This window comes from Salvelinus alpinus, chromosome 3, assembly GCF_045679555.1.
Source record: "Salvelinus alpinus chromosome 3, SLU_Salpinus.1, whole genome shotgun sequence".
NCBI lineage: Eukaryota > Metazoa > Chordata > Actinopteri > Salmoniformes > Salmonidae > Salvelinus > Salvelinus alpinus.
The window spans coordinates 55,232,874-55,255,444 of record NC_092088.1 but is presented as its reverse complement, the minus strand read 5'-3'; the positions used below and the strand labels follow the sequence as shown (position 1 = coordinate 55,255,444).

The window sequence follows — 22,571 nt, the reverse complement described above, 5'->3', positions numbered from 1 at the left end:
AGAGGTTGGCATAATTAGGAGCCATAGTGCTACCTATCGTTGTTTCTTTGGTCTGGAAGAAAAAGTATCCTCTGAAGAGAAAATAGTTCAAGGTTAGTACCAGTTCAATCAAGTCCTCAATACAAAGAATATAATTTTCTGGTATATGGTCCACAGATTTCACAAAATTAATCAAATCAATAGAGTCTCGGTTATACGTGGGGAGAGAGATCGCCCAGGGATTCACAAAATGGTGAAACCCTGGGACCCAGAAAGAACTCTTGGAATTCCATGCCTATCTAAACTCTATGAATGAGCACGTTCCTTTCACCATTAACTATGACCTATCCCAAATCAGTTTTCTTGATGTCATGGTTATTAAGGACAAAACCTTCCTCTCTACAGATCTCAATAAGAAACCTATGGACAGGAACACCATCCTTAGAGGTGACAGCTTCACTCTAGTTCCATTTATTAAGTCAATTCAGCCGCACCAGAAACAGACCACTGACCTCACACAAAGGTTTAAGGAAAGGGGGTACAAAGACAATTGGGTAAAACATGCCAACGTTTTGAAGGGCTAACACAGTTGGAAAGCCTTCAACCAAAAGTAAAAGAAAAAGCAGAACATGTCCCCTCATGCTTCACTCAATACTCACCATTGGGGAAGGCATTTAGGAACATTATCAGGAAGCAATGGTACATTATTGATACTGACCCACAATTGAAACCCATCTTTAAATAACCCCCGAATATAGTCTTTAAAGACCCCCAAACGTGCGAGACATTGTGGTCAAATCTGAATATCCACCCGAGAAAAGGGAAACTTTCTTGGAAAAACTAATTTAATACTGTGTAGATAAAAACTCAGCAAAAAAATAAACGTCCTCTCACTGTCAACTGCATTTGGTTTCAGCAAACTTAACATGTGTAAATATTTGTATGAAAATAAGATTCAAAAACTGAGACGTAAACTGAACAAGTTCCACAGACATGTGACTAACAGAAATGGAATAATGTGTCTCTGAACAAAGGGGGCATCAAAATCAAAAGCAACAGTCAGTATCTGGTGTGTCCACCAGCTGTATTAAGTACTGCAATGCATCTCATCCTCATGGACTGCACCAGATTAACCAGTTGTTACCCCAATCTTCCACCAAGGCACCTGCAAGTTCCAGGACATTTCTGGGGGGAATGGCCCTAGCTCCAACAGGTCCCAGACGTGCTCAACGGGATTGAGATCCGGGCTCTTCGCTGGCCATGGCAGAACACTGACATTCCTGTCTTGCAGGAAATCTCGCACAGAACGAGCAGTATGGATGGTGACATTGTCATGCTGGAGGGTCATGTCAGGATGAGTCTGCAGGAAGGGTACCACATGAGGGAGGAGGATGTCTTCCCTGTAACGCACAGCGTTGAGATTGCCTGCAATGACAACAAGCTCAGTCCGATGATGCTGTGACACACCGCCCCAGACCATGATGGACCCTCCACCTCCAAATCGATCCCACTCCAGAGTACAGGCCTCGGTGTAACGCTCATTCCTTCGATGATGAACGCGAATCCGTCCATCACCCCTGGTGAGACAAAACTGCGACTCGTCAGTGAAGAGCACTTTTTGCCAGTCCTGTCTTGTCCAGTGACGGTGGGTTTGTGCCCATAGGCAATGTTGTTGCCGGTGATGTCTGGTGAGGACCTGCCTTACAACAGGTCTACAAGCCCTCAGTCCAGCCTCTCTCAGCCTATTGCGGACAGTCTGAGCACTGATGGAGGGATTGTGCGTTCCTGGTGTAACTCGGGCAGTTGTTGTTGCTATCCTGTACCTGTCCCGCAGGTGTGATGTTCGGATGTACCGATCATGTGCAGGTGTTGTTACATGTGGTCTGCCACTGCGAGGATGATCAGCTGTCCGTTCTGTCTCCTTGTAGCGCTGTCTTAGGCGTCTTACAGTGCGGACATTGCAATTTATTGCCCTGGCTAAATCTGCATTCCTCATGCCTCCTTGCAGCATGCCTAAGGCACGTTCACGCAGATGAGCAGGGACCCTGGGCATCTTTATTTTGGTGTTTTTCAGAGTCAGTAGAAAGGCCTCTTTAGTGTCCTAAGTTTTCATAACTGTGACCTTAATTGCCTACCGTCTATAAGCTGTTAGTGTCTTAACGACCGTTCAACAGGTGTATGTTCCTTAATTGTTGGGAAACAGTGTTTAAACACTTTACAATGAAGATCTGTGAAGTTATTTGGATTTTTATGAATTATCTTTGAAAGACAGGGTCCTGAAAAAGGGACGTGTCTTTCTTTGCTGAGTTTATATTACTGTAAATATTGATCACATTCCTTGCAAATGGTCATATATTTTGATACATTGAATGTGATATTGGGAACCTATGTTATATATTTTACCTCCTGTTTCAGGAGGTGATGTCACTGAGTACTGCCCCTATATATAGGACCTTCCACCAACACCTGGGCTATGGATGCCTGATGAAGAACTAAGGGTTGAAATGTTGTTATAATAAAATCACCTGGGAGCATGAGCAGCAGTGTGCAGCATTTTATCATTTGTATTATTTACTGTACCATTAAATCTCACATAAATTCATATTTGATTGAATTACGTTTATTGATTTCCCCCAGATGGATGGTACCAGTCTAACCCTTCAATATGAAGGACATCCTATTGGTACCAATCTCACCACATACTCTATGCATAGAAATCAGGATGTTCATCTCAGTCAGTGCATATGCTTACGGTAAGTTCCAACTGTGAAAATGGGCTTATGCCTGGTTACAGATTGTCAAAATTAAGTTTCAATGGGCTTTTGTTTTATAATAGGCACAATATTGAAAAGGCACTAAACTGCTTTACACAAGAATCACATGTCAAATAAAATAAAAATCAACTGCCTCTGATCATATTTAGAAAGTGTCTCAATGGTGGCCAAATAGTAGTAGAATCTAGCCATGGTCCATATTTACATACACTTTTTCTGTCTTGATGTGATTCATTGCATTCAAAGCAGCTATTGACATTTTAATATACAGTAAGTTGTCACTACTACTGCTACAGATGTAGGATCTTAATTTGATCACCCTGTTGCAGGATGGATACCTGTCCTGCAATGCAGTAACTGTAAAACTTGTAGTGTATTTGAGGTTTAAAAAAGACAAAAGTTTCTAATTTCAGATATTTCAGATTAGATTTTACCTTATGACAAATGGACCATCTCCTAGAAAAATGTCCATTAATTATAATTCACATACTAATTCACATTTCCTGTTGGTGGATGATTATTTTCCTGCTGTAGCAATCTGGCTCTAATTAAGATCCGACATCTATATCACCCTGCTCCATCCAAGTTATACCTCTTTAGTTGTCATTTCACCCCAGATGAAAGTCTTTCCTAATTTCACCAGTAGTTGGCACCATTCTCAATTCTGCCCAAGCTTTGCCACCCAGGAAAGAGTCCACTTGATAAACGGGGACTTCCAAACTGGTCAAACTCCATCTCCAGTAGTTTATTGCCGTTCTTGTGCTCTGCTGGTTTCTTATGCTCAACAATGGTTTTGGCCAGTGTTTGCACATCCTCTCCATTCCACCCAATGGGTTTGAGCATGTAGTTTTCCCCATCATTATTGTCCCAGAAAACCTGGTTTTTGCTCTTGAAACATATGCAAAATTCTACTTTATTATAAAGATGCACATAACTTGGCAGATCGAAGACAAAGGTGAATGTATCTGTGTCCTGGCAACTGTAGACGTTGTTCATGAAGGTGCAGTTAATGTCTGTGTGGGTTTTCCATGAGTCAACGGTCAACCGGACCTGGACAGATTTCTCAAAGCCAAGGTTTCGGACTTTCACAGTGCCTGTGAGTGACCTCTCCTGCAGTGTGCAGTTTTCCAGGCACACAGAGTCCTTCAACAGCCGGTTCCGGAAGGCCAGATAGTCTGCAGCGGGTTGGGGGAAGTCCAGCGCCAGGCTTCGCATGGTGCTGACCTTCAGCTCCATGTTGGCATTCTCCAGGTCTGTAAGGTCAAATTGTAAGTCGGAGAACACAGGCTTTTCATCGAACTTTGAAAAGACGTGGATGGCTGTAAGGGACATGCCTTTGGAATCGGCAAAGACCACTTTCTTCTTGCCTTTAGGGATCTTTATGGTGGTCTTGGGGCTCTTCCGGGCCTCCAAGGGCCTTTGGGAGCTAATGCAGGGCCGGAGGGGCTTGTAGTGGTTTTCCCGGTTCTTGACCCTCAAGTTCTCATAGGAGCTGAGGAAGCTCCTGAGAGGTGGAGAGTGTGTGATGTACATCTGCATAGCAATATCTACAGGCATAATAGGGCCTGGCATTGCTGATTAATTTAATATGTGGAACACCCTGAGGAAAGGGGGAACAAACAGAAAGCGTTTTAATAAAGTGCTTGGATATTTTTTCTTAAGATCTTTTGAGGTTCCCTTATCAAATGAGTTCATTGTGTATTCATCTTAAACACACAATTAGTCTTTATGCACTTTACTTAACCATATTATACAGTGGCAAGAAAAAGTATGTGAATCCTTTGGAAATACCAGGATTTCTGCATAAATTGGTCATAAAACTTGATCTGATCTTCATCTAGGTCACATCAATAGACAAACACAGTCTGCTTAAACTAATAACACACAAATAATTATACGTTGTCATGTGTTTATTGAATACACCGTGTAAACATTTACAGTGCAGGGTGGGAAAAGTATGTGAACCCTTGGATTTAATAACTGGTTGACCCTCCTTTGGCAGCAATAACCTCAACCAAACGTTTTCTGTAGTTGCGGATCAGACCTGCACAACGGTCAGGAGGAATTTTGGACCATTCCTCTTTACAAACTGTTTTAGTTCATCAATATTCTTGGGATGTCTGGTGTGAACTGCTCTCTTGAGGTCATGCCACAGCATCTCAATTGGGTTGAAGTCAGGATTCTGACTGGGCCACTCCAGAAGGCATTATTCATTCTGTTGAAGCCATTCTGTTGTTGATTTACTTCTGCGTTCTGGGTTGTTGTCCTGTTGCATCATCCAACTTCTGTTGAGCTTCAGTCGGCAGGCAGACAGCCTAACATTCTCTTGCAAAATGTCTTGATAAACTTGGGAATTGATTTTTCTGTCGATGATAGCAAGCTGTCCAGGCCCTGAGGCAGCAAAGCAGGCCCAGTAAAGCAGCCCCAAACCATGATGCTCCCTCCACCATACTTGGGAGGAGGTTTTGATGTTGGTGTGCTGTGTCTTTTTTTCTCCACACGTAGTGTTGTGTGTTCCTTCCAAACAACTCAACTATAGTTTCATCTGTTCACATAATATTTTACCAGTAGCGCTGTGGAACATCCAGGTGCACTTTTGCAATCTTCAGATGTGCAGCAATAGTTTTTTTGGACAGCAGTGGCTTCTTCCGTGGTGTGCTCTCATGAATACTATTCTTGTTTAGTGTTTTACATATCGCTGACTCAATAACAGAGAAGTTAGCATGTTCCAGAGATTTATGTAAGTCTTCTTCTTAACCTCATTAAACATTCTGCGCTGTGCTCTTGCAGTTATCTTTGTAGGACGGCCACTCCTAGGGAGAGTAGCAGCAGTGGTGAACTTTCTCCATTTATAGACAATTTGTCTTACCATGGACTGATGAACATCAAGGTTTTTAGAGATACTTTTGTAACAATTTCCAGCTTTGTGCAAGTCAACAAATCTTAATCTTAGGTCTTCTGAGATCTCTTTTGTTCGGGAAATGGTTCACATCAGGCAATGCTTCTTGTGAATAGCAAACTCAAATTTTATGCGTGTTTTTTATAGGGCACGGCAGCTCTAACCAACATCTCCAATCTCGTCTCATTGATTGGACTCCAGGTTAGCTGACTCCTGACTCTAATTAGCTTTTGGAGAAGTCATTAGCCTAGGGGTTCAGATAATTTTTCCAAACTTCACTGTGAATGTTTAAATTATGTATTCAGTATAGACAAGAAAAATACAATAATTTGTGTGTTATTAGTTTAAGCACACTATGTTTGTCTATTGTTGTGACTTAGATGAAGATCAGATCAAATTTGATGACCAATTCATGCAGAAATCCAGTTAATTCCAAAGGATTCACATACTTTTTCTTGCCACTGTACATGTCAATGTCTAGTACTAAATTCATGTTTTTTTAGTCTTATGACATTGCATTGCAGTCAACATTTGTTTTTTGCAACTACTTCACCAGACAAGTTATTTAACCAACCATAGACTTTTTTCAGCTCACATGATCATGCTATTCCTAAAGTCTAAATGAAAACCCAGAACTTTGTGAAATGATCAATACAAAATGTATTCTGCTTACAAATTGAGAATCCATCCAAATTAGTTATTGCCTTAAACTGCAAATATCTACTGTAGAGCCACATTAAAAATAAAAATAAATTATCCTTACCTCGTGGCACTCAATAAATATAATCAATCAATGTAGAGAGAGGTTCCAAGACAAAGATGATTTAACAAAATACACTTCAAAACTAGTTTTGTTCAAGTATTTTGCCATGAATTCATAAGTTGGTGTCAGTAGTTTTGAGCAGGCACACCCCCCTCTTGCTATCTCTGCAGTTCAGTCTCCCAATGCAAGAGAGCCAGTGATTTCAACTGCCACATCAAGCCAATTTGCATATTTCTCTCACATGGTTTCTCAAACAACCAATGAAAAATCTGAGGAGTTTAGCTTCAACCAATCAGAATAAATATGGCTTGGACTCTAGTCAATCCATCATAGGGTTTTGAGTATGCAAGGTCCATGGTTTGGATACCTCAAACTGACACACTTTCTATTTGAAAATCATTGTAGACCTCTGCTGGTATTGATGTTGTGCTACAGCTAATTAACTGTTTCTGGTTTATGTTTTTATGCTCTCCTTTCCTTCAATATAAAAAATATGAACACATGACAAAAGTGAGGTGGTGTCCTTCAATGAAAAAAACTAACTAACTATTAGTTTATAAAATCTCAGTTAAATTATTTTCTCTCACCCCTAGAGTTATCAAGGGCCTTTTCCAATGTGATATGGGTATTGTATTTTGGTCAAATGTTTGCAAGAGTGCTATTTAAAGCTTATTTATTTTCTCAATTGGTTTTAGGCAATATTTCGCTGGTGACTTTTACTCGAGTCATTTTCTATTAAGGTATCTTTACTTGACAATTGGGTGTCACGCCTGCTCCCTGCACTTCCTTCCACTGGTGCTCGAGGGCACCAGACTCCCCAACATTACGCAATCAAGTCCCCAGTACGCACACCTACCTTTCCCCGTCACGCGCATCAGCGCTCATTGGACTCACGTGGACTCAATTACTTGTGTAATTTCCTTCCAAATATCTGTCTGTTTCTTAGCTCCGTTCTGTGCTTCAGGATTGATTGTTATATGTCCGTGTTACCCATGTTCTGACGCTGTTCCTGTCTTGTTCTATGTCTGTTCCCTATTAAATGTTTGACTCCCCGTACCTGCGTCTCATCTCCGGCGTCACTCCTTGCATTGTGTACTTTTTCCACCACTGAATGTGTATCTCTGCGCTTTCAACCATTTAAAAGCACAACAACATTCAAATGGGAATACAATATCAGAGTTAGCTTATTTATACAACAGAATATTGTGATTTCACTGCTTCATCTAATAGCAGAACCAAATTACATGGATTGCAGTTGAGATTACATTAACGGACATGGTGCAAGTGATCAATGCCGTTCGAGATTCTGCACAGATTATTACAGCAATTGTGAAGATATCCACAGACCTGTGATGACCTATGCATAATATCTTGAACATGCACGCTTTATATAATTACATAATAAGAAATATATAGTTACAGTAACCTCAAAATGTGGCCCTAGATGTGTTACTAATTTTAAGGTTGAATGTTACAGTTTGTAAAATAGCCTTAACTTTGAGTTGGAGACTTGAATCAAACATATAATTTGTTAATTTGTCTACAAATTAATAGGCTATTGTATTTCAAATGTGATATTGAATAGTGTTTGGTTGTCAGGAAATTTCAGTTTGTCTACAAATTAATCATTTTTATGTTGGATTCATGTCTCCATCTAAAACAATAATCAAAGTCAAAGAATATAATATAATTAAATCCACACTATGAGGTTGGAATAATACTGTGAACTTGTGAAAATTAGGATATGCCCCTTTTAGTGTAAGAGCTGTTTGAAAACACTGCCTGAAATTTCAGCCTGTTTTGTTGGGATGGAGTTTTGGCCTTCCCTGGTGACATCATTATGCGGTAAATTAGTTAATAGACCAACAAGACAGACAGTTCCAAAACTCTCTGCCAATAACAGCTAATTTTCAGTTTTTCCCTCCCCACTCAGACCACTCCCAGGCAGTCCTAGCTAAATTATTGCTTGAAAAATTGCTCTTTCCTAAGAAGCTATTTTAGTTTATTTTTAACTTGACCATTTTAATTGAAAACAATCACAATAAGGTGCTTAATTGTTAACCAGAAAAAAATGGACATTTAACCAACTGAAGAGGCAAAAGTTACTTTACTAACCTTTGCCTGCTCATAGTTGCACACATAGTTGCACACATGATGCACACGAGATGTCTGTTCAAGAACGTTTTGGGGAATCGCGTTGTTCAAACAAACAGTCACGCAAGGTAGCGTACATTTAATCAAACTGAACGCACCCCAGATGATGTCATCAGTTTTTCCGAATGATGACATCGGAAACGCTTATCTTCTATCTTTTGGACGTTGAAAGGTGGTGAGATTCTTACAATTACATGTATTTACATTTGAGTAATTTAGCAGGCGCTCTTATCCAGAGAAACTTACATCGCAGCTGTGTAAATCAACGTCTTGTAGTAAAGTGGTGGTGCATGTAAGGAGTGATATCCTCCAGTAGATGGCAACATCTTCATGGGCAGTTCAATATCTAGGTGGTAGCCGGTTACAATATAACATGAGTAATTACGTTCAGCCAAATAAAGGGTTTAAGAAATGTTTCCAAATACTGCTGTGTGAGCATATGAAACTATCTGCTGTCCACATTGCAAACAAAAAAATTTAAACGAACAAATAGTCTAGATTAAATTTCAGAAATTATAAACAGAAACCTTTCTAAATCCGTCAAAATAAATGTTCAGGCGTCTTTTACTGTAGCTATAGTCTACAGCACATTTTCTGTATTAGCAGGTTAGTGTTGGGTGCTGGCCTCAGATTTTCAATTTATCATATATAGTCGGGAGGTTGCGGATGGGTTAGTTAGTCTATAGTGCCACTGCAGCCACACAAACTGATGCATAGAAAGATTTGGAGAACACTCAGCATTTGTTTTGATATAAAATACGTTATCATATATTTCAACATTGCTTTAGATAAAATATCAGTATGTTTGTTGTGTTTGTCTGACATTCCTGTAATTCATTCACTGCAAACATTAGTACGCACAGCAAAACATTAAAATGCAACAAAGCCTTTGTTTGTTGTACACTGTTACAAGACTGTACAGAACTTTATCATTACTGCCCTGCAAGTCTCCTTGATCATCTTTTTCAAGAAAACCTGCAATTCACATCATCACAAGACCACCACTTACGATTCCCAGTCATATCCCCGGGCATCAGCAATAACCATAGGTGCAGGGTTGGGGTCAATTCCATTTTAATTCCAGTCAACTCAGAAAGTACACTGAAATTCCAATTCTGCTAAATGCTTTTCAGAAAGAAAAATGTTGAATTGGAGCGTGAATATGGATTACTTTTTGAATTGACTGGAATTGAAATGGAAATGATATGTTGGCAAACGGAATGCGCTACTCAATCCAACATTCCCTTTTGTTTCTGGATTTCTGGCTAAACCTTGAAGAGACCTTGAACAGATACAATAAAGAGTCTTTCTTCAACCAATAATTTGTTTCAGTGTCACTGTCTACAAGCCATGGACATGCGCTCCATGACAAGAATACTATAGGAAATACTACAGTATTATCTGCACAAAAACACTGTAGTAAATATTACAGTAATGTCCGCAAAAAGACTAGTGTCTACAAAAACACTACAGTTTTTTAACTATAGTATTACTACAGTATTTCATTTGCATATGGGTGTGGCGAGTGGTGGGTGTGGAATGAAGCAATGAGTGGCGTATTTAAAGAGCAGTGGCCATGCTGACAGCATTCCCCTCTCTGTTTTTCAACTGGCCATTCAGTACACCATTTCCGTTTTATTGAATGTTCCAGAATGTAAAAACGTTCTGAACACAGCCCAGGTTTTCCCTCTATTCTGGCCACGCCCCTCCCTTGCTACTCACCTCACTTGTCTCCACTCTACTCATTAGCACCCTTGACTATTTAAGCAGCAGTTTTTGCCTCACGTCTTCCTTATTGTTGTTGGTGAATGCATGGCGTGGCCATCTTATGGTTTCCTTGCATGTTGTGAGTGACTGAGTACTTTTAGTGACGGGGAAACAGAACTTTCTGAAACATTGACACTTTCCAGCCAATTGTGTTGAAAATAGGTTCAGTACTCTATGCTTTGATCAACACAGTGTACCCTAGTGGTACCGCTGGTCAAAAGAATTTAGAGCAGCCAAATTATTGATGACATCCCACACACCATAGCATGTGTGCAGGATAGCCTTTTTGTCTTCTACTGAAGCTAACACAAAACCAATCAGGTGGTTGCTTGACAAAAAGAAGCTTCGGATCACATTGATCACGCGCTTCTGTTAAAGTGATACAAGCATCAGCACACTGCTGTGAAGTAAAATACTTTGTGATTTCGACGCATGCTTTGGAGCTCCGGTATCAAATGAAACCACAAATTTATCCTGCAACCTTTCCCCACGTGCTCCTGTGTTTGTGTGCATTAAAACCACACAATTTGGTTTCCTGATTCATCTCCTCATTTCATCTGCATTCGTATCAATGTGCCATGGTAGCACATTGAACTCTGAACCAGTCAAAACCTCCAGTCAACCTTTTCAATAACACCATTTTCAGGGACCCGTTTTTGAAACAGCTGAAACAGCTGTTTTATTAGGTTTTTACCTGAAATTGTAGTAACAACATGTTACATTATGAAATTGTCGCCCTAGTTTAAATATCAACTGTTATTATAATGTTTGAGGAAAATAGGCATGTTTCTCGACTCATACCCTAACTTTTAGAAGGGATTGCGAGACGATTAGCTTAGCAACCGCATGACAACGTGAATACAATTGGCTGACAGTCTGCAGGGCTGAGCGTTATACGTTTCTCCATTAATTTCCCGCTATGATTCTTATCTCTTCCTTTTCTAATATCTCTGAATGCACTGAGCCACTGATGTCCAGGCAAGAAGCAACTCGCCAGGGAATTATCGTTTTCAGTCACAATATTCTTTCACCTCATATAATGACTTCCATGATATACAGTGCCTTCAGAAAGTAGTCACACCTGTTGACTTTTTCCACATTTTGTTGTGTTACAACCTGAATTGAAAATTAATTATACTGAGATTGCACTCTGTGTAACAAGTGTTTAACATGATGTTTGAAAGACTACCTTATCCCTGTACCCCACACATACAGTGCCTTCGGAAAGTATTCAGACCACTTGACATTTTCCGCATTTTGTTATGTTACAGCCATATTCTAAAATTGATTTTTTTTAAATCCTCAGCAATTTACACACAATACCCTATAACGACAAGAAATTTTTGCAAATGTATAATTATTTTTTGTTTTACTTATTTAAATAAGTATTAAGACCCTTTGCTATGAGACTCGAAATTGAGCTCAGGTGTGTCCTGTTTCCATTGATCATCCTTGAGATGTTTCTACAACTTGATTGGAGACCACCTGTGGTAAATTCAATTGATTTGACATGATTTGGAAAGGCACATACCTGTCCATATAAGGTCCCACAGTTGACAGTGCATATCAGACAAAAAACCAAGCCATGAGATCGAAGGAATTGTCCGTAGAGCTCCGAGACACGATTGTGTCGAGGCACAGATCTGGCGAAGGGTACCAAAACATGTCTGCAGCATTGAAAGCCTCCCGAGTGGCGCAGCGGTCAAAGGCACTGCATTGCATGTGCTTGAGGCATCACTACAGATCCGTGTTCGATCCTGGGCTGTGTTGCAGCCGGCCGCAACCGGGATACCCATGAGGCGGCGCACAATTGGCCCGGTGTTGTCCGGGTTAGTGGAGGGTTTGGGATGTCCTTGTCCCATCGCGCTCTAGCGACCCCTGTGGCGGGTTGGGCGCATGCATGCTGACAAGGTCGCCAGTTGTACGGTGTTTCCTCCGACACATTGCTGTGGCTAGTTTCTGGGTTAAGCCACCTCCGGATCTATGGCCTATTTGTTGCCTACCTCACTACTCTTCTACATTTGCACACACTCTACATAGATTTGTACATAGATTTTTCCCCAAAATATATATATTGTGTTATTAACTGTACGTTTGTTTATGTGTAACTCTGTGTTGATATTTTTGTCGCATTGCTTTGCTTTATTTTGGCCAGGTCGCAGTTGTAATTGAGAACTTGTTCTCAACTGGCCTACCTGGTTAAATAAAGGTGAAATAAAACAAATGAAAAGCGAGCAGTGTATCAAGAAGCAGTGTGGCTTGGCAGGATCGTGTTTTGGAGGACACGTGGCTCTCGACTTTCGCCTCTACCGAGTCTTTACGGGAGTCGCAGCGATGGGATAATACTAACTATCAATTGAATATCATGAAATTGGGGAGAAAAATGGGTACAAAAACCAAAAAAACATTAAAGGTTCCCAAGAACACAGTGGCCTCCATCATTCTTAAATGGAAGAAGTTTGGAACCACCAAGACTCTTCCTAGAGCTGGCCGCCCCGCCAAACTGAGCTATCGGGGGAGAAGGGCCTTGGTCAGGGAGGTGCCCAAGAACCCGATGGTCACTGACAGAGCTCTAGAGTTCCTCTGTGGAGAAAGGAGAACCTTCCAGAAGGACAACCAGCTCTGCAGTGCTCCACCAATCAGGCCTTTATGGCAGAGTGGCCTGACGGAACCACTCCTCAGTAAAAGGCACATGACAGCCCGCTTGGAGTTTGCCAAAAGTCACCTATAGACTCTCAGACCATGAGAAACAAGATTCTCTGGTCTGATGAAACCAAGATTGAACTCTTTGGCCTGAATGCCAAGCGTCACGTCTGGAGGAAACCTGGTATCATCCCTACGGTAAAGCATGGCAGACAAATTCCCTTTTCAGCAGCACAATAACAGGACAATAAAAGAGCTTGAGATGATCTGCGGAGAAAAATGTGAGAATCTCCCAAAATACAAGTGTGCCAAGCTTGTAGCGTCATACCCAAGAAGACTCAAGGCTGTAATCACTGCCAAAGGTGCTTTGACAAAGTACTGAGTAAAGGATCTGAATACTTATGTAAATGTGATATCTGTTTTTTATTTTTAATACATTACTAAAAACCTGTTTTTTACTTTGTCATTATAGGGTATTTTGTGTAGATTGATGAGGGAAGAAAACAATATAATACATTTTAGTATAAGGCTGTAACGTAACAATATTTTGAAAAAGTGAAGGTGTCTGAATACTTTCCAAAGGCACTGTACATTTCTCTCTAAGGTCCTTCAGTCGAGCAGTGGATTTCAAACACAAAGACAAAGACCAGGGAGGTTTACAAATGCCTTGCAAAGAAGGGCACCTATTGGTTGATGGGTAAAAAAGCAGACATTGAACAACCCTTTGAGCGTGGTGAAGTTAATAATTACACTTTGGAGGGTGTAACAATACACCCAGTCCCTACAAAGATACAGGCGTCTTGCTTTTGCTGGTTGATCTGCTTCTGTTTTTTCGGTGGTACTGTGTGCTCTCTTCGAATGGATGGGTCCCAGTCTCTTGTGAGCTATGTTTTTATTTTTTTTCAACAGGACAATGAACCAACACACCTACAGGTAGTGTAAGGGCTATTTGACCAAGGAAAATAATGGAGTGCTGCATCAGATGACCTGGCCTCCACAATCACCCGAACTCAACCCAATTGAGATGGTTTGGGAAGCGTTGGACCGCAGAGTGAAGGAAAAGCAGCCAACAAGTGCTCAGAATATGTGGGAACTCCTTCAAGACCTTTGGAAAAGCATTCCAGGTGAAGCTGGTTGTGAGAATGCCAAGAGTATGCAAAGCTATGATCAAGGCTGTCACGGCCGTCGTAAGAAGCGGACCAAAGCGTAGCGTGTTGAACGTACATATTCCTTTTTATTAGAAATTACGCCGACAAAAACAATAAACAATACAAAACAACCGTAAAGCTTAAGGGCTATGTGACACAAACAAAGTTAACTTCCCACCCTGAAAGGAGGGAAAAGGACTACCTAAGTATGGTTCCCAATCAGAGACAACGATAGACAGCTGTCCCTGACTGAGAACCATACCCGGCCAAAACATAGAAATACAAAATCATAGAAAACAAAAACATAGAATGCCCACACCCAAATCACACCCTGACCAACCAAATAGAGACATAAAAAGGCTCTCTAAGGTCAGGGCGTGACAAAGGCAAAGGGTGGCTACTTTGAAGAATCTCAAATATAAAATATATTTTGATCTTTTTAACACTTTTTTGGTTACTACATGATTCCATATGTGTTATTTCATTGTTTTGATGTCTTCACGATTATTCTACAATGTACAACATTTTGACTGGTACTGTATACAGTGGGGCAAAAAAGTATTTAGTCAGCCACCAATTGTGCAAGTTCTCCCACTTAAAAAGATGAGAGAGGCCTGTAATTTTCATCATAGGTACACTTCAACTATGACAGACAAAATGAGAAAACAAAATCCAGAAAATCACATTGTAGGATTTTTTATGAATTTATTTGCAAATTATGGTGGAAAATAAGTATTTGGTCAATAACAAAAGTTTATCTCAATACTTTGTTATATACCCTTTGTTGGCAATGACAGAGGTCAAACGTTTTCTGTAAGTCTTCACAAGGTTTTCACACACTGTTGCTGGTATTTTGGCCCATTCCTCCATGCAGATCTCCTCTAGAGCAGTGATGTTTTGGGGCTGTTGCTGGGCAACATGGACTTTCAACTCCCTCCAAAGATTTTCTATGGGGTTGAGATCTGGAGACTGGCTAGGCCACTCCAGGACCTTGAAATGCTTCTTACGAAGCCACTCCTTCGTTGCCCGGGCGGTGTGTTTGGGATCATTGTCATGCTGAAAGACCCAGCCACGTTTCATCTTCAATGCCCTTGCTGATGGAAGGAGGTTTTCACTCAAAATCTCACGATACATGGCCCCATTCATTCTTTCCTTTACACGGATCAGTCGTCCTGGTCCCTTTGCAGAAAAACAGCCCCAAAGCATGATGTTTCCACCCCCATGCTTCACAGTAGGTATGGTGTTCTTTGGATGCAACTCAGCATTCTTTGTCCTCCAAACACGACGAGTTGAGTTTTTACCAAAAAGTTATATTTTGGTTTCATCTGACATTCTCCCAATCTTCTTCTGGATCATCCAAATGCTCTCTAGCAAACTTCAGACGGGCCTGGACATGTACTGGCTTAAGCAGGGGGACACGTCTGACACTGCAGGATTTGAGTCCCTGGCGGCGTAGTGTGTTACTGATGGTAGGCTTTGTTACATTGGTCCCAGCTCTCTGCTGGTCATTCACTAGGTCCCCCCGTGTGGTTCTGGGATTTTTGCTCACCGTTCTTTTGATCATTTTGACCCCACGGGGTGAGATCTTGCGTGGAGCCCCAGATCGAGGGAGATTATCAGTGGTATTGTATGTCTTCCATTTCCTAATAATTGCTCCCACAGTTGATTTCTTCAAACCAAGCTGCTTACCTATTGCAGATTCAGTCTTCCCAGCCTGGTGCAGGTCTACAATTTTGTTTCTGGTGTCCTTTGACAGCTCTTTGGTCTTGGCCATAGTGGAGTTTGGAGTGTGACTGTTTGAGGTTGTGGACAGGTGTCTTTTATACTGATAACAAGTTCAAACAGGTGCCATTAATACAGGTAACGAGTGGAGGACAGAGGAGCCTCTTAAAGAAGAAGTTACAGGTCTGTGAGAGCCAGAAATCTTGCTTGTTTGCAGGTGACCAAATACTTATTTTCCACCATAATTTGCAAATAAATTCATTAAAAATCCTACAATGTGATTTTCTGGAGAAAAAAAAATCTCATTTTGTCTGTCATAGTTGACATGAACCTATGATGAAAATTACAGGCCTCTCTCATCTTTTTAAGTGGGAGAACTTGCACAATTGGTGGCTGACTAAATACTTTTTTGCCCCACTGTATAATATTTTGTCAAACCTACAAGCAATACAAGACTAATATTATGGTGGGAGATTATAATACGGTTTTAAATACCTCCATGGACCGCAAAGGAAATCACACTACAAACTATCACTCTCACGCACTGAAGGAGATCACAAAAGTCATGGATACTGTATAAACAAAAAAAGAAAGGTCCCTTTTTCAGGACCCTGTCTTTCAAAGATAATTCATAAAAATCCAAATAACTTCACAGATCTTCATTGTAAAGGGTTTAAACAATGTTTCCATTCTTGTTCAATGAACCATAAACAATTAATGAACATGCACCTGTGGAACGGTCGTTAACACACTAACAGCTTACAGACGGTAGGCAATTAAAGTCACAGTTATGAAAACTTAGGACACTAAAGAGGCCTTTCTACTGGTAATGAAAAAAAACAAAATAAATACCCAGGGTCCCTGCTCATCTGCGTGAACGTGCCTTAATGTCTTAATTAATTACATCAAAATGTAGGGCAGAACTGCTGCAAGGAGGCATGAGGACTGCAGATATGGCCAGGGCAATAAATTGCAATGTCCATACTGTGAGATGCCTAAGACAGCGGTACAGGGAGACAGGACGGACAGCTGATCATCCTCGCAGTGAAAGACCACCTGTAACAACACCTGCACAGGATCGGTACATCCGAACATCACACCTGCGTGCGTGATTTCCTGCAAGACAGGAATTTCAGTGTTCTGCCATGGCCAGCGAAGATCCCGGATCTCAATCCCATTGAGCACATCTGGGACCTGTTGGATCAGAGGGTGAAGGCTAGGGCCATTCCCCCCAGAAATGTCTGGGAACTTGCAGGTGCCTTGGTGGAAGAGTGGGGTAACATCTCACAGCAAGAACTGGCACATCTGGTGCAGTCCATGAGGAGGAGATGCACTACAATACTTAATGCAGCTGGTGGCCACACCAGATACAGACTGTTACTTTTAATTTTGACCCCCCCAGTTCAGGGACACATTATTCCATTTTTGACCCCCCCAGTTCAGGGACACATTATTCCATTTTTGTTAGTCACATGTCTGTGGAACTTGATCAGTTTATGTCTCAGTTGTTGAATCTTGTTATGTTCATACAAATATTTACACATGTTAAGTTTGCTGAAAATATATGCAGTTGACAGTTAGAGGACATTTATTTTTTTGCTGAGTTTATTTGTGGATTTAGTGGATATACAGTATGGAGGCTTAAATATCCTGACCTAGTGAGATGGCGGAGGCTCAATCAAGCTAGTTGTCTTGACTACCTTATTATATCATTCTTGCTGGCACCAAAAGTAAAAAGAAGTGTTGATAGGGGACAGAATACGGTCAGACCATCAAAAAAATTGGCTTATATATTATTCTTACAGTATTTCCACGTGTGCGAGGATATTGGATGGTAAATTGTTTTTAACTAGGACAGAATAATTTATAAAGGACATTAACATAGGTACAGAAGATCTCCTTATTTTCTGGGACACTTTTAAATGTGCCTTTAGAGGCCATGCATTTCAGAACTTATCAATAAAACAAAAGCAATTTAGGTCAAAATAGACCGTATTAACAAAGGAAATGGAAGGACTAATAGTACAGACAGATAGCAATAAAAACTGTACCATAGAGGCACAGAATAAGCTAGATTATTTTTTTTTAAATGGAGGAACTTATTCAAGAAAGAGCAAGTGTATATATTATAAAAAATTATGCGAACTGGATGGAACATGGGGAAAAATGCACCAAATAAAAAAATTTATCTTAGAAATGCTACCAACAATAAGTCATTGAAACTTGTGACAAATGATGGAGTCACCCATGATTCACCAAACATTATTTTGAAAGAGGATGCAAAGTACTTTAAGCTCATGTTTTTGTTTCAGTCTCCTCCATCTCCACTAACCAAAGATAACTGTATGGATTTTTTTATATGAATAATGTAAAATGAACAGCTGTACAGAAAGACTCGTATGAAGGCCAAATTACAGAGGAGGAACATTTAAGTCCAGGTGTCACGTTCCTGACCTGTTTTCTGTTAGTTTTTGTATGTGTTAGCTGGTCAGGACGTGAGTTTGGGTGGGCAGTCTATGTTTTCTGTTTCTATGTTGGTTTGGGTACCTAATATGGTTCTCAATTAGAGGCAGGTGGTTTTCATCTCCTCTGATTGAGAATCATATTAAGGTAGGTAGTTTCACAGTGTTTGTTTGTGGGTGGTTGTCTCCTGTGTCAGTGTCTGTCTATGTTGCACCATACGGGACTGTTTCGGTTTGTTTGTTCATTTTGTTCGTTCGGTTTTTATGTAGTCATTTCCCTGTTCGTGCGGTCTTCGTGTTACATGTAAGTTCTTACGTCCAGGTTTGTCTACATTCGTTTTGTTATTTTGTTAGTTAATTCAAGTATAGTTCGTTTTTTGTCTTCGTTGTTTTGTCGTGTCTAAATAAATATAATGTCTAAGTATCACGCTGCGTCTTGGTTCAATCCATGCTCCTCCTCTTCAGAGGAAGAGGAGAACCGTTACACCAGGAAAACTCCTGGGTTGGATGGCATACCAGTGGAGGTATACCAAACCTTTTTTGATGTACTTAGAGGACTGCTATTAGCATGTTTTAACCACTCCTATAAAAATGATATATTATCAGATACTCAACAAGAATGTCTGATTTCATTATTTATGAAACAGGATCCAAGTGGTAAATATTAAGATCCGGTCCATTAAAAAAATTGGAGGCCCCTTACACTTCAGTGTGGTGATGAAAAAATTCGCACAAAATGCATAGTGCATAGAATTAAAAAGGTATTGTTGGATATTATCATCCTAATCAGACAGGTTTTTCACATGGACGATACATTGGAGAAGACATGTACTGGAAACAATAGGACACTATGAAATATCTGAGAAACCAGGCCTGGAATTCATAGCTGACTTTGAAAAGGCTTTTGATAAAGTACGACTGGAATTTATATATGCCTGGAATATTTCAATTTTGGAGAATCTCTTATAAAATGGGTTAGTTATGTAAAGTAACCCTAGGTGTAAAATAGAAAATAATGGCTACTTCTCTGAAAGTATTAGACTGTCAAGAGGAGTAAAACAAGGTTGTCCACTATTGGCATATCTATTTAATATGGCCATCGAAATGTTAGCCATTAAAATCAGATCCAGCAATAATATCAAGGGGTTAGAAATCAAGGTCTTAAAAACAAAGTTGTTGTTGTTGTTGTTTTTTTTATCCACAATTTGGATCCCTCCACAGCCTCAGAGGATCTAGATACTTTTTTAACCTCTCTGGATTACATCCAAAATGTTGATAAATTTACTATATTATCTATTGGATCACAAAAAAATACAACTTTTACGTTTAGTTGACCAATAAAATGGTCAGATGGTGATGTGGACATACTCTGTATACATATCTTACTAAAATACATTTTAATAGAAACAACAAGATATCTCCTGTAAAATAGAATTCAAGTTGGATTGGCTTCAGAGATGGATGGGAGGGGTTGATGGTAGCTGAAGGATTAAAAAGGGATTAAAAACAAACAAAAGATGATTGTTGTAAGGTGTATTGTGTCTGTAAAAGGTACATAGCATGTATAAACTGGAAGTAGAAGCCTAGGTGTTGTTGTCCATTAGTTTACTCCAATTAGGAGAGGGGTGGGTAGGGTTAGCAGAAAATAATAAAGGAAAATATATAAAAAAATATATATATATAATAATAAAGATGCAGGCTTCTTTCCTAACTCAGTTGCTGGAGAGGAAGGAAACCGCTCAGGGATTTCACCATGAGGCAAATGGTGACTTTAAAACAGTTACAGAGTTAATGGCTGTGATAGGAGAAAACTGAGGATGGATCAACAACATTGTAGTTACTCCGCAATACTCACCTAATTGACAGAGTGAAAAGAAGGAAACCTGTACAGAATAAAAATATTTCAAAACATACATTCTGTTTGCAACAAGGCACTAAAGTAATACTGCAAAAAAATGTGGCAAAGCAATTACCTTTATGTCCTGAATACTTTAGTGAACACGAGGGGAGATAGAGAGCTGGTTTCAAGCGCAGGGCTCAGCTTGTGTTTATTGCAAGGACCACAGGAGGAGGCAGGTAGATGGTTCCAGGGGCAGGCAGAAGGTCATACACAGGGGGTCCAAAAGGGCAACAGTACAGGCAGGGTAAAGGCTAGTAACATAGTCCGGGAGATCAGGCAATAAGTAGGTAACAGGAAATCTGATAGGCTAAAGTACAGGCAGGGAATAGGCAAAAGGCGTTGTTATTGAGGCTTCCAAAAACTATCATACAGGGGAGGAGTAAATCACGGGAACCCCAGCGCTCCGAAAGATGTGTCACAAAACAAACAATACCTCATAGTGATGGGGTGCAAAGAACTGAACTACATAGTGTGTGATAATGACGTACATGTGTGTGAATAGTTGATTAGAATTCAGGTGATTGAGATCTGGAGATTGAGCTGCGTTCAGGGGATTTAGGTGTTTGAGGGTGTGAGTTGAAAGCAGACGTTACAAATACAAAGTGTTATGTTTGGGGAAGATCGAATACAACACATTACTGAGTACCACTCTCCATATTTTCAAGCATAGTGGTGGCTGCATCATGTTTTGGCCATGCATGTAATCATTAACGACTGGGGAGTTTTTCAGGGTAAAAAAGAAACAGAATGGAGCTAAGCAGAGGAAAAATTCTAGAGGAAAACCTGATTCAGTCTGCTTTCCACTAGACACTGGGAGATTAATTCACCTTTCAGCAGGACAATAACTTAAAGCACAAGGCCAAATCTACACTGGAGTTGCTTACCAAGAAGACAGTACAGTGAGGGAAAAAAGTATTTGATCCCCTGCTGATTTTGTACGTTTGCCCACTGACAAAGAAATGATCAGTCTATAATTTTAATGGTAGGTTTATTTGAACAGTGAGAGACAGAATATCAACAAAAAAATCCAGAAAAACGCATGTCAAAAATGTTATGAATTGATTTGCATTTTAATGAGGGAAATAAGTATTTGACCCCTCTGCAAAACATGACTTAGTACTTGGTGGCAAAACCCTTGTTGGCAATCACAGAGGTCAGACGTTTCTTGTAGTTGGCCACCAGGTTTGCACACATCTCAGGAGGGATTTTGTCCCACTCCTCTTTGCAGATCTTCTTCAAGTCATTAAGGTTTCGAGGCTGACGTTTGGCAACTCGAACCTTCAGCTCCCTCCACAGATTTTCTATGGGATTAAGGTCTGGAGACTGGCTAGGCCACTCCAGGACCTTAATGTGCTTCTTCTTGAGCCACTCCTTTGTTGCCTTGGCCGTGTGTTTTGGGTCATTGTCATGCTGGAATACCCATCCACGACCCATTTTCAATACCCTGGCTGAGGGAAGGAGGTTTTCACCCAAGATTTGACGGTACATGGCTCCGTCCATCGTCCCTTTGATGCGGTGAAGTTGTCCTGTCCCTTTAGCAGAAAAACACCCCCAAAGCATAATGTTTCCACCTCCATGTTTGACGGTGGGGATGGTTTCTTGGGGTCATAGGCAGCATTCCTCCTCCTCCAAACACGGCAAGTTGGGTTGATGCCAAAGAACTCCATTTTGGTCTCATCTGACCACAACACGTTCACCCAGTTGTCCTCTGAATCATTCAGATGTTCATTGGCAAACTTCAGACGGGCATGTATATGTGCTTTCTTGAGCAGGGGGACCTTGCGGGCGCTGCAGGATTTCAGTCCTTCACGGCATAGTGTGTTACCAATTGTTTTCTTGATGACTATGGTCCCAGCTGCCTTGAGATCATTGACAAGATCCTCCTGTGTAGTTCTGGGCTGATTCCTCACCGTTCTCATGATCATTGCAACTCCACGAGGTGAGATCTTGCATGGAGCCCCAGGCTGAGGGAGATTGACAGTTCTTTTGTGTTTCTTCCATTTGCGAATAATCACAGAAACTGTTGTCACCTTCTCACCAAGCTGCTTGGCGATGGTCTTGTAGCCCATTCCAGCCTTGTGTAGGTCTACAATCTTGTCCCTGACATCCTTGGAGAGCTCTTTGGTCTTGGCCATGGTGGAGAGTTTGGAATCTGATTGATTGATTGCTTCTGTGGACAGGTATCTTTTATACAGGTAAGAAACTGAGATTAGGAGCACTCCCTTTAAGAGTGTGCTCCTAATCTCCGTTCGTTACCTGTATGAAAGACACCTGGGAGCCAGAAATCTTTTTGATTGAGAAGGGGTCAAATACTTATTTCCCTCATTAAAATGCAAATCAATTTATAAAATTTTTGACAT

The 22,571-nt window shown here is 40.6% G+C and overlaps 1 protein-coding gene across 1 annotated transcript; it reads right to left on the bottom strand.

Annotated features, from left to right (window-relative positions):
• Positions 1 to 2,583: 2,583 nt before the first annotated feature.
• On the bottom strand, positions 2,584 to 6,618 carry LOC139570950 (protein phosphatase 1 regulatory subunit 3C-B-like). The gene is made up of 2 exons (XM_071393308.1): positions 6,416 to 6,618; positions 2,584 to 4,353 (listed from the first exon to the last, which is right to left on the bottom strand). The coding sequence occupies exon 2, from the start codon at positions 4,323 to 4,325 to the stop codon at positions 3,390 to 3,392; it is 936 nt and encodes a 311-aa protein (XP_071249409.1). The 5' UTR covers positions 4,326 to 4,353; positions 6,416 to 6,618; the 3' UTR covers positions 2,584 to 3,389.
• Positions 6,619 to 22,571: the final 15,953 nt, after the last annotated feature.